General features: G+C 32.4%; 1 protein-coding gene across 2 annotated transcripts; it reads left to right on the top strand.

The window, feature by feature from the left end:
• The first annotated feature begins 401 nt into the window (after positions 1 to 401).
• Positions 402 to 10458, top strand: LOC145726108 (polycomb group protein Pc-like). Of its 2 annotated transcripts, none has more exons than XM_081975056.1 (5): positions 402 to 782; positions 2719 to 2926; positions 3078 to 3257; positions 4271 to 4593; positions 5428 to 10458. In XM_081975056.1, exons 1-5 carry the CDS (start codon positions 714 to 716, stop codon positions 5674 to 5676), a joined length of 1029 nt encoding a protein of 342 aa, XP_081831182.1. In that variant the 5' UTR covers positions 402 to 713; the 3' UTR covers positions 5677 to 10458. The 2 variants fall into 2 exon arrangements, with proteins under 2 accessions (XP_081831182.1, XP_081831191.1); XM_081975065.1 differs by having other exon boundaries at positions 405 to 782; positions 3096 to 3257.
• Positions 10459 to 13943: the final 3485 nt, after the last annotated feature.

Here is a 13943-nt window from a genome sequence, read left to right on the forward strand (position 1 = left end):
AAAATCTTACTTCTCCCGTAAAAATTAGGTCCGCCGGTCTATATTTTATAGGAAGACAGGAGAATAACAGGCAATCTGGTTTCAACGTTAATTTCAAACTTATACTGAACACAGTGAACACCGATTTAGAGAACATTGTAGAATGGTGTAGCTCTCTATCAATAAAAAACTCTGGCGCAAGAAAACAGATATACGTTCTGGTTCAGCTTCAAGCTTAAAGTTGAGAACCGAACTGCCTGCGCACTGCGCAGTAATTTGAGAAGTGAAAAATTGATTTTTGAAATTTTAAAATGCCAATACAAAATAGGATTTTTTTTTCATCCCTAGTGATAGCTGAAAAATATCAAGCGTCAATATTGTCAACAATGTCAGCTGTCAATGCTGCCATTTTGAGCAGATGTAAACATGATATTTGGGAGGGGATAAGATGTGTAAACAAGAGTGTTCTTTGTTTATTGTTTATGTTTAATAAAATAAATTCAATGTAAAATTCTAACCTTTGTCAACGTTCTATAGTGAATTAAATTTGGTATTTTATGCCGGTAAATGGTTCAAAATGTAGAAGTCTACATTAGGACGGTCTAGCATACTGTGCTCTGATCAAAATTGTAGTGTTTATTGTGTATTTTGAATATTGTTCCTGCTGTTTTTTGGGGGTACACAATGTAAATATTTAATCACTGAAATTATCGGAGTAATCACATATAGTAGTCATGGATCAAGGAGATTTGGGTGATCAAGTATATGCTGCAGAAAGAATAATCAAGAAGAGGGTTCGAAAAGTAAGTACCATCACTATTTAAGGCACTACTGCAGTAAAATTAAACTAATAAACTAATTAATTATTATGTTTGACACTCTGTTGTAATATAAGTATAACATAGAACCTGACAGAAAACCTTATAGTACAATTTTTGAGAATATATCGATCAAAACTAGGTAGTACAGGTTCTAAAGCCTGTTTTCAAGTTTTTCGCCTTGAAAACATTTACCAGCTACTTTCTTGCCTAGTTGCATTGCACTTAACAAGTTTATTGTCAAAAGTGAATAGTCAACTGGTTGTTGTAAGAACAACATAACTTTGCTGGCAAATTAAAATAAAAATTGAGCAGGACCAATGTCCCAGCAAGTATAAGAAACAGAAACTCTAGAAAAAATTTGCCCAAATTAATCAGCTGTACAAGTACTGTACAATGTGTTGGTAAGTTTATTGCCGCCTTTAGCAAGAACTTATAAGAGTTAAAAGATGAATAAAATAATAACATTATTAGGTACCTACATGATTTTTTTTCCCAGAAATTGTTTTTATTAGCATTAGCTGATAACAGAGAATTTTACTCCAAAACTATTGCAAAAGTGTTTAATGTTTCAGTATTATTGCAAATTCAAAGCTAAAATCAATTGTAAAAATTGCAACAAACAAGAAACAAAGTTAGATTAGAACACAAAGAGCTTTCAGAATATGCTTTTAAAAATCAGGGTTGAATTTTATGAAAAAGTTGGTGATGACTGGCAAAAACTGAAATGTTGTATTTTGAATGTGACACTGTCAAAGGAAGTTAGAAAAAAGTTTAAAAACAAAGTATCAATTACTGTCAATTATATCCCATTAAATATGCTCTGAACAAGAAACAAATCGATTTTAAATTTAAATCCCTCATATTATTTTACTATAAATATCCCATAATTTAACCTGGAATTTAACTGTACCTACCTAGTTAACTATTTCTTTCTGATTTGGGTGTCCCCACTTACACACAAATTTGATGCACCCTGTACCTACCTACATGTTTTCATCTTGGTTTTCATATTTGGATGCTACAGAGAATTCTGTAAAACTATTATACTATTATAGACTGTTCTTCACTGAAACATGCCACTTTTGAATTTTTTGCTCTATTTGTAGTAATGGTTTGCCATTGTTTCCCCTTTTTTTCTTACCATTTATTGAGTCTTTGATATACCTACCTACTATTTGAGCTACTATTGAAAATTTAGAAATTCTCATTCTTATCTAAACCAAACAACTAATAACTAATTTTAGTTTAAATTAAGAAACAAATAATGACAGCAGTTGAAACAGAAGTAGTATATTAACAGACAACTTTTTACCTGAGAAGATATTTGAAACAGTTTGCAAGTCTAAATTATTGTTGTCTTTATTAGGTCTGAAATGCCTCTAGAGTTGCAGTGAATTTGTTCAGATTTGCAACTTACAGGGGTATGTATATTGATTTTAACACTATTGCTGTTCAATGTTTGTTATTGACATAAAATTTGGTTTGTTTGGTTAATCTTTACAAACTTATATGTTGTAATACTCATAATAATCAACAGAATTAAGTGACCTAAAAATATATATAGTGTTTTATTAAAAATGTAACTTACTGTCATATGTCAGAAACTAAAAGTAATTTAAAAAAACTGACTTTGCCATTGGATTCTATGTGAAAACTTCTACCGGAAACTGTTATTCCTTTTTTGATAACTTTAATAACAAATGAAATACAGAGGAGGTTCAATAATGGCCAATCCTCAAAAACCCCTGTATACCACTCTGTGTCAGTCATCTCAGAAAAAGTGATCGGATGGAAAAATCATGCTACTTTTTTCTATCTATTACCGTTTTTCCTTTACCCCATAAAACCCTCGAAAATGCAGCACCCTGTACAATTAAATCAAGCCACACAACCCACTATAACATAAATACTTGCGTAGGGTAAAGTTGAATACTACGTGAAATGGAAAGGCTGGAGCCAAAAACACAACACCTGGGAACCAGAAGAAAATATTTTGGATAGAAGGTTAATTGAACAATTTGAACATACTCAAAGGCATGAAACAAGTGGGAAAAGGGGGCCTAAACGAAAGGAGCGAAAGGAGCATGGAAAAGATTCTCAAAAAGACGTCGAAACTGAAGACGAAGGTAAGAATTATTGTGAACACATATTATAATTTGACCTGTTTAAATATTAACTTTCATATACCTATTAGACTTGTTAAAGCTTTCTAGTAAAGTCACGTGCAAGCATTATTAATAAAACTATATGAAAGCTGTAACTAACTTGTGATAATAGGGAAAATTGCAAATTCAGGTCGAAGTGGGGACGAAAGTCAAGACGAAAGTACGCCACTAACACACTCTGTTAGTAACGAAAAGGATAAAGACTTGGAGAAAGAACCTGCAAGGCTGAAAGAAAGCAACGAAGAGCGGCAAAATGTACCGACAATAAATGAAGATGAGGAAACTAGGACAGGTAATTGATAGGTTATAGCAAGAGTGGTGTTTGAATTTTTAAATGAGAAACCATACATTTTCTCGGAAACTTAATAAGGAGTAAAAATTTAAGTAAATTATTTAAGTGATGTTGAAAAAAAAATTAAAACAAAATAGTTTGATAGTTAAAGTTTGCCCCAGGGATAGTGGCAGTGACAGTGATAATTGTCGTTCCTTTTTTATTACATGTGAACTGAGGGAGATGGAAATTTGACATTATTGACGTATGTTATTTACGAATGTTTGTGCTTGTTTGGGGCTGGCACAGGGCTACGATCAGAAATAACTCCACGTCCATAATTTGACAATGTGTCATTTGATCAACTTATTTTAAAAACGAATCGGTGTCACGTGACCAACTGTCAAATGACTTCACGGAGTGGTCATAGGCAATATTTCAATTTCTGAACGCAACCCTGTGCGCGACACCGTTGAAAATTATTAATTTTGGTTTTTTGTCGTTTATTGATAGTATCTTCGATTTTTTCCAGCTGTAATTTAAATTGTGGTTATTCGGTAAGTTTCAGGTGGAAAACGAAGTGACTAAACTTCTGTTTTACTCTTAAGATCCGTTTTCGAAATAAGTAATAAAATTATTTTTATTTTATTGTATTTACAACGCATTGTATGCATCTGAGTATGTTTTATGTGGTACGTGGAGTGATACTCTCATAAAGAGATATTGATAATTCCTCCATAGAGGAAATCCACAATTCTCCACTGACACGGGGCAATACTAGAAACTTTTCCTTAAACTTTCGGAACTAAAAAAAGTAGTTTATCAAAAATGTTCTACAAAGACACTTTAAAAATATGTCTAGTTCAACGAAAACAAAGATTTTCTTTTCAACAGAATATCAAAGAAAATCTTGGGAAGTAATCTAAGACATAAGTGAATTTCAATATGATGTCACAGTTAATATTGTCACTTCTCCTGGGACACAGAGTACATGCAACCCTTTATACGTAATAAAACGTAAATATTTATTATAGGTTCTGAAAATTATCCTCCAGAAGCAGCTCTGAGTAATACAGCTGATAATGAGAACTCCAATAGCTCGAGTAGTGAGGATCAGAGACCGTTGTTGTCCAGAATCGAAGGAGGAACTAAAAGAAAAGCTGAAGTTTTATCCACTGAAAGTGGCAAAATTGGTGTCACCATCACTACCAGTCCCACTAGTGCTGCTGCTCCACCCGCTAAAATTCGACACGAAGAAAAACGACATTCTTCTGACCGAAAATATTTTGGAAGTGATGCTGCTTATCCTCGTGCAGCTTTACCTTCTGAAACGGAGAAACGAAATGAGGACCTTGGGGTATGTACCATTTTACTATATCTTAATTGGACCTATTACTTTCTAATACGTTGATATTGATTATTGCATAAAGTATTTGTTAATAATCCTCGTAATTTGAGATTGAAGCTTCGTTTTCTGGTTTCAAGAGTTAATAGGTAATTACTTATATTGCCGATATATTGTTAATAGGTAGATACTTTTTCTGAATTTGGGACAACCGGTACATCTTGAAAATATTTTTAAAAGATACTTCCAATAGGTGAAAGTCTACGCAATTTTCCCGAATAACCCTGTATATATCACTAAAATTCATTGAAAAATGTAAACATAGCTGAATTTGACACATATGGTTGTTATTTGTTATTGTTTTAACAAAAAATAATTATTTAATTATTGACGTGGACGGGAAAGGATCAATCCGTTTTTGTGATTAATAAACACACGTCACAATGTAATTGACGTATTATGTTCCATGGAACTTTTCCGTCCCAAAAATTCGGTTAATTGAACCAAGAAATGTCTGTTTTGACGCTTTAAATTATTTTATAGGAAAAATCTCATAGATATGATAGTTCCAAAAAGATTGTGAACAGACAGTACATTAAATTTTTTTAGAGTTATAAAGTATTATCACAATTAAACTAATTTAACCATTTAGTCGTTTCGACTGCTCGTTAGTAATGGAATTATGTAATCAAAACGGCACTCGATTCCAATCAAAACACGGAATTCCACTGCAAAGTCTAATTGAGTGCATATTTTTTGTTCCTACTAAATACACGTCATCTCGCAATTTATTTTGGTTTTTTTGAAGCGCGGCTTCATATTTACTAATTCGGTGCTTTTTGGCAGGTAAAAGCCGAAGAAAAGGACAATAAAATGACGCTATCGCTAAAATCGTTCAACAACAATATTGACTCGCAAGAGTTTGGGGAGCTGATGAGTCCGGCTTCGGATTTCTGGCTTTCAAGGAACCCAATGGCCGATCAGGTATTTATTACTGATGTAACTGTAAACTTAAAAACGGTCACGATTAGAGAGTGTAAAACCGGAAAAGGATTTTTTAAAGAGCGAGATGAAAAGTCCAAAGACATAGTATAATAAAATAGTCGTTTATGATTAAGGGCATTTTACAGTGAGCGTTATATTTTAACTTGTATATTGCATTTTCTCTTATAAGTGTAAATTGGAAACTAATTGTTTGATTGGATTGTAAATAAGAAGAAATTTTCCAGTTTCCAACTTGTATAGTTTTAACATGTTCTTTAATTGGAACTATTCATATACTTCCAATATTGTGTACTATTTTTCTCTATATTATTCACCTCATAATCATCTGTTAAGTTATTTATTATTTCTGTCGTTTTAAGGTATATCTTTATTGCATAAATCTAAATATTTTTGCTAACATCTTTTTTTGTAAATATTTTACAATACAGTATTCTATTCGAATGACGTACTAATTGTAATTATAGAGAGTTGAAAAGTATTAGAACCGCCAAGTATATCTATTATGATAGTTATAAGTTAGCAGTAATGCCTGAAAAGACTGGTTGGTGCTAAGCTAGATTTAGGATAAAGATAAAATTTGGCTTAAGTGTTTACCTATTTCAGTTTACTTAAGGTGCGGTCGTACAATAGTGGCTTATTTTTTAAATTTGATGGATGCCAGAAACGTCACATTGACAGCAATTTTATTAGTTGTAGAGTTCAACCACAGTATAAAGAGTATAATACCAGTGGGCTGTAAAAAAAATGGGCTTAGACGGGATTATTCATTTTTTGACTACACCGAAATTACATCCTGTATACAACTTTCAAAAAGATTATTTAGGTCATCAGAAAGAGAAAAAGTACATTTTAATTGTCAAAAGAATTCAAGTCAATCAATCAATTTGAAGAAACCGCCGCCTAAAAAAGAGCAAAAATTTTGCTGTCCCAAACAAAATTTTGACAAACATTTAGTTGGAAAATGCGTACTTGAATTTATGGTTTATCGTTAAGAAACACCCTATAGCGCAAACATCCTAGTAAAATGGGATAACGAAACAACGTTAATAGAAAGATAAATGTTCTGAATCTGACTCAAAAAAGAAAAAAGTCAACGTCACATCCAATAAAGGGTGTCCGAAAATTACCGCAAAATTGGAATTGAACAGAAAATACAGTTTTTATTAATTTAATTACTATTTTATTATTGAATTATAAAGTACATAAGATGTGGTTATGTATGGAATAACACATCGGACAAATGGTCTTCACGACTTTGCTGGCACATGATCACTCTTTTGTCGAAATTTTCCATGACCATTCTGCATAGATGTGGTTGAATTTCGTTGATGCAGCGTTGGATTTCCTCTTTTAATGCATGGGTGGACGTAATCTAAGGGTGTTAGATCACACGATCTAAGCGGCCAATTCTGTTCACCAAAACGAGATAGCACACGACCTGGAAATGTCTCGTGCAGTAATTGAATTGTTTCACGGGCTGTATGACATGTGGCTCTATCTTGTTGAAACCACATATTGGTGACATCAATATCATCCTATTTCGGCACAAAAAACTGTGTTATCATTTCGCGATATCGAGCACCACTTTCAGTCACTGCTTGACCAGCCTCATTTTTGAAAACGTATGGTCCTATGATGGCTTTAACCCAAAATCCACAACAGTAACACGTTGTGGATGCATTTGTTTTTCTACAATCACATGTGGATTGTCCGAACCCCAAATGCGGCAATTTTCCATCAAGCCAAGCCATCAAGGTAAAAATGTGCTTCATCGCTAAAAATGATTTTGGTTATCCAGTATAACGACGCCGAATTGATCTTCCTGGATTTTCAACAACATTCTCACGCACAGCTTCAATATTGACACTTGAACGGCTAGTTTTTGGACGATCAGTATGTTTAGTGTCTCCAACTGATCCAGTCTCCCTACATTTTTCAATCAATCTCTTCACGGTTGATGGACTCAGAATGCTATGCCATATTTTGTGTGAAATTTTCGAACTGCGGCCGTCAAACTTTCGTTATTTTTGAAATAATGTTTAATTATGAAGACACGTTAGTCAGCTGTCAAACGGTTTTTGTTTCAGGATTGCCTGCACTTACCCGCACAAATGGCGGTAAATTCAATTTTTGCGTTAATTTTGGGACCCCCTGTTTAAGTAGCTATTACAATGTTCCGGCATCTGATTTTAGTTTGATTTTTGCCATCAGTTGGTTTGCGTATAAAGTTATCATAAAAAATGTCATACGTAAATATGGCCAAACTTTTATTATAGTTATTTTTGTCTTAACAAGTTGTTTAGTGAGCTGGAAAGATACGGGCATAAAATCATTAAAATTAAATGCTACTTAAGAGTTAATTAGCAGGAGAAAATATAAAATATTTAACAATAGTAGTCCTTCTCAATTTGACTTGATTGTTATCAGTAGCATCTGAGTAGTAATTCTAAATAGTATTAACCCATAAGAGTGGTAAAGTTGGTGTAAGAAAAATGAAATGGTAAGCCTATTTCAAGTGGTAAACATAATTTGATAGAAGAAATCAAAGAAGGTAAGATGAAAGTAAAAATTGTCCAGATGTACCAATAAACATGGGACTTGGAACTGTTTAGCGGTAAAATTTGAAAACAACCAACAATCTAAAATTTTAAAACTAAGTTGGTCGCATTAGTCCCCCAAGTCAAACTCAGCTGATCAATAATAATTCCTGAAATTTCCACTTGATAAGCTGCTCTGACTGATACCCTCATTAACAACTTTTTGGGGGTCAAAGAACTCATCCTTCGGGGATAATCATTACAGAAACGTGGAGGGTGTTAAAACAGATCCAAACAACGATTAAATAGGATTTCAGGAATGGCTTTTTGGAAGCTAAACAAGCGGAGTATATGACATATAAATTCCTAGTAAGCCTGATCTACACGATTAGGCTAATAGTATGTTTGTACTGTTGAAATAAAATAGTTTAACATAAAGCTTTCTATTAAATGGTACGTTTACTTTGATAGTCATCATTTCTCTACATTTGATTCTTCACTATAAGTTTTCAAGTTGCGCTAATCAGAAATGGTTTTAAAAAGGGAAGATTTATGACAAAATGAAAATCCTGGATATTTTTAAAAAAGTATCGTCGTTATGACGTGTAAATACGTCTTTCTTAGACAATAGAACAATAACACGACTATTATGAAATGAATGTCCTAGAAAATGGAATAACAAAACAAAAAAAAACAACGAAATTACATGTTTGCTGTATCATAATTCTATCACAAATTAAAATATTGTTTGTATTGATAGCTTTCAAATTGGATTTTTGATACATTTTTGGATTCATCTATGTTCTTCTTAGAGAATGACATTAACTGTTTTTGACGTATCAGGAAGTGACAGTTTTAGCCCAATTGTTTTGATAGTAAAAAGTATTTGTTGTTTGCTGAGATCAATGTTTCCAAGTCTGGGAAAAATTCACTACTTCTGGGGAATTTCAACCACATTTCGATATTTAGGAAAAACTAAATTTTTTTGAAAGCTGTTTAAATTCTAACACAACGCTCCATGTAGAACTTATTCATTAAAGCAAGAAAAATAATTGTCCATCCAAGTCAAATTTTGAGAGGTAACTCGATCATTTTAGACATATTTTCATCAGTCACAATGATGGTATAAAACCTGCTTAATAACAGTGTTATAGGTAATACAGTTGTAAATCATATTAAATGCTTCTTTATAGGTCCATAAGTATGGTATCTGTTTATTTTGAGCATATTTCAATCTGCGATAAAATGAAAACTATAAAAGTATTTTCCATGAAACTATAAAATGACAAAACTTTCTTGAAATTCACATAAAATGTTTTTTAGAGCTCTGTGAGCAGGATTTGGGACAGACGGATCCATATTTCAAAATGCTGCAAACGGTCAAATACCACTCTATGTAGCTATAAAAGCAAAAAAAACATTGAGTTGAATTTTGCCGGTTGTGACTTATTCTAAAAATGTTTTAAAAATTCAAGGACAAAATTCTGTTCAGTTTGAGATCAGCAAATCCATGTGGAGTAGTAATAATAGCATTTTAAGTGAACACACACAAGAAGTAGAATTATTAAAGCAAAACTTAAAAAATGTTGGGTATTTTTAGTGAAATCTGCCGACTTTTTTTAAACGCTTTTGGGGATTGAGTAGGCTGGCAACACTGGCTGAGATTCACAATGTTAATGTGTTCACAATGTATATAAAGTATACTTCTTGAGTTTGAAAGTTATAATTTACGATAACGATCATTGTGATAGGTTATGTATCAATTTTTAGTGAAGTTAACTAGATTTTTTTATAGGTTTATTGAGAATTTTTGGATATTGTTTAGTATTTTTTCTTGTTTATAACCAACCTCAGGCACTAAAGCAAATAAGATTTTTCCGTTTTTGGGCTTTATCCATCTGAATACAGATAACCGCAAAATAAAAGTAAATGGAAATATCTTTTATGGAGCATTTAAGGTTAAACTAACCAACTTAACCTCTCTTAAGATGCACTTTTAGAGTTTAGCTACTGGTCCGATTTCCATAACAGTGTACAATTTAGCATTTTTTGATGCATTAGTTTTTATAGTTAATATAATAAAGGTTTAATAAAGTATTATTAAACCTTTTTTATTTGAGTATTTACAGTAAATTTGCGGTATTTTTTAGTTAGTTTTAATTTTCAAGTCGCTTACTTAGGTTTTTACTATACTTTTAAGTTTTTTGTGTACCTTTAAAGTATTATTGTATATTAAACATGGCTTTGCTACAAAGCTTTACTAATGTTAAGTTTTAGATTAAATTTCTACTAGATTCAACAATTGACTAGTAATAAAACTTTAGAATTTACGAAATGGCGTTTCTGTTGGTTTTTAGTATGAATATTTGGTGTTTTTATAGTGAGGTAATCTCGTTAAATTAACTGCAAGTTCAGAGAGAAATAATTCAACTGTAATAGGTGAATTCACAAGGGTTAACTGCCAGCCATACAATCAACCCTTACTTGATATAACTTCCATTTAAACATCGGGAGTTCGTAAAGACATTCGGAACGATCGAAGTCAGCCGGAGTTCCACTTCAATATGTCCATTGGGAGTCGTTAGGGTATATCCATTCATTACACAGGAAACGTATAAGAAACTCGGCGAGAACGTTTGAAAGCCCTTTGACACATCGGTTTATAATAAGCTAAAAGCTTTAGATAAATAGCTTCTTCTAGTCTAAAAGGTTTTTTTTTAAAAGAAGTGGCGGTCAGAATTTATAATCTGAAATCGGTTTAGCCAAATTCAAAATCCTGTGGGTTGCAATTTATCGCAAAGAAAAAGACCACTAATGAAATCGAGTTTCCGGAAAAACGCAATATTTCCCTCGCCCTTGCCGGAAAATATGGAGGCCTTTATTTTATTTGACCGTAAAAAATTACGAACTTACCCCGCAGGGAGTTATCCCCCCATTGTTTAATCCCAACCTCGAATTTGAGGTTTGCCTCGTTCTTTCAGGGACAGTAATGTCGCGCGTAAATCTCCTTGAAAACCGACCGAAAAACTGTGTTAAAAAGTGGTTTATCCGAAAAATGTCCACTGGTTAATTAAGCTGTCTTAACGCCAAGCAATTAATTAAAATGGGGTGGATTATAATAAAGTTATATGAGGCTCGTGAAGTGGGAAGACATTATCAGATTTATGACTTTGTGTTGGGGGATAAATTCAAACTGGCCTTTTGGGGACAAAGGTAATAATAGTAAAATTTACTATATTAAAATAAAAGTGGCAACAAAATGTTCCACAAAATTTCTTCTTACTAAGATAATTAGGAAGAGGAAGAGTACTATTGGAGGTCGGTGTCATCTTTGCTTAATTGATGTCAAACTTATCAAACCGACAATATCAACTCCGATGATATTTAGACCATTTCTGATTAGATATTATGTTCTTTGTAGTTAACTAATTTTTTTCTAGATTAATTATTGAGAGAATGTTTTAATGTTTTACACCTGAATAGGACCAATAATTTGTCTTTTCAACAGACTAAACAAAATTTTCTTTTGTTTCGATTTGTTCAGATTGTATCATCCGAGTGCTGCCTATTATGTTTTGTTAAAAATTATTAATGATTCCGAAACTCGTTGGATTAAACCACTTTTCTTTCTCATTTACACGGGTAAGGGCAGTTACAACAACGTTTTCATTTATTAGTTGAATTTATCAATTTGATGATTTTACTTTATTATACAGGGTTCATACACGGTTATTCACGTTATTCGACATTGAAGATCAAATATATGTTTGATTTTGGAATGAATATAGGCATATTAGAAGTATCTTTTAAAATTCATTTTAATATGTGCAGATTGTCTCAAAAGTAAAGTATCAAAGTTGTATTTTTTCAAACGGTATAGTTGAAATATATTTTGCTTTATTTTTCAGAATTTCCGTTGAAGAAAAAAACAGAAGATTTCATAATGGTTTAATATGTTTAACCTCTAAAGTTTTTGAGATATTCGTTATTTTGTAAAAATGTATAATACGTTTATTTTACCACGACTAGCATAGTAATAATCCTTTACATAGCTTCTTTTGACTTACCTATCGATCGATTTTACGACACTAGTGCGATAATAGTTATTTTTCTACGTCTGACACTTTAAACGTCATCATTATTTGAACAAAATCGATTAAGTAAGATAGTCTACTTCCTAACAGTATTTTTTAATTTTCATTTCCTGAGAGTTAAGTAGCAACGAAACAGGTGCACAACATTGTGACATATTCAGTTAATTTGGATTGATTGTCAAACACCAATTTTTCTAATTTTAGTTTGGATTTTCTATAACAGACGTAAAAAAAATATCGTATATAACTCACACAGAATGCTTATTTAGAATCTTGAGTTGTTAATGGCTTAGTCAATTAATATCTGCCTGAATCTAAATCTGGTATTTGTGGCAAGTGGTAAATGAATAACAATACAAAACATAACGTAAAATTTTGAAAAACTTTAACTGTTTAGCTATTTGCCATTGACACACAAGAAAATTGAAAGGCAAATGCTTAAATTTTCTTTATGTCAACGACATATGTATGATAACCATTTAAATTAATAAACTCATATATGGCCTTAAAGCACGTACCACAATCATGTTCTGAATTCAAATCAACCGGGACTAAACTTGGCATACGGTAATGCTTATGCTGCCTTTTCATTGATGCAATAAAAGAGATACGGTGCAGTTCATAAATCTAAGTTTATGAGAACGGCGTATAGTCTAAAACTCAATCGAGATTCGAAAGAAAATGAGAAAGTAAACAATTACTTAATAGTAGACCTGTTTGAACGCCCCCTGCTTGGGCATTCCAAACTGTAAAATATTACCAATAAATCTGCAGCAAAACAACCGGGAGATTTATCAGGGTAAAAACCGGCCCTGATGAAATTTATGTGCTACTTCGTGTTTCTGCGGCTCCTAAATCGCGAATCACTTGGCAGAACAAAAACCGGATTAATGTCGTTTTAGTTGGGTTTCATGTAATTGGCAGCGGGTACATGTAAAGAGTGGGTAATTTGCTAGGGATTATGTTTTCCGGCATGTTTAACTATTTTTTGGTGGAAGTTAGATGATGGATTGGTTAGGTCCTAGTGTGCAAGGTGCTACGCTTTATACAGGGTGTTTATTAAGTACCTGTATAACTAATTGTAGGGGTTAGACAGAAAAAACTGGAAAAAAAATGAAACTTTGGCATCCTGTATCTCTGAAATGATTCGTTAGCAAACTTATGTTTATACGATTTTTTTTGCTCACAATTGGTCTTTGTTGGTTGATTTTGCTCAAGATTGATCCCTTAAAATGTTTGTACTAATACTTAATATACACCCTGTAGAGTATAGAGGTCCTTTACAATTGATTATAGAAAATGTATGTATAGGGTGATTGTGTATATTTTACTCATTAGCTCAGTTAACTTTGATCTGATTGCATAGTTTAAATGAGCAAAATTGCAGTATTTTTTCTGAATTGCCAGAAAGCAATGTCAAAATTGACATATTGTTTTCACATATTTTGATTATTTTAAATGGAATACCATGTATTTTATTGGCTTAATCGAAAACTGTCATAAATCAATGTTGCAGTGTTGCAAATGATTGCAAATAGTCCGGTACGTCAATTTGTATGTTATACAATGAAATTATGAAAAAGCTCAAATTGTACAACTTTTTCCTAATTTAACCAACCTCATATCTATTATGGATTTGGAGATCCCCATATGCAATGCATCCCTTATATTGGACACCTTGTATTTGTGGCTGCAATCACAAGACTTGATGCAATCATAGGGTCAA

The sequence above is a fragment of the Ips typographus genome, linkage group LG1 (assembly GCF_016097725.1).
Source record: "Ips typographus isolate SLU linkage group LG1, UJ_Ityp_2.0, whole genome shotgun sequence".
In the NCBI taxonomy this organism is placed as follows: Eukaryota; Metazoa; Arthropoda; class Insecta; order Coleoptera; family Curculionidae; genus Ips; species Ips typographus.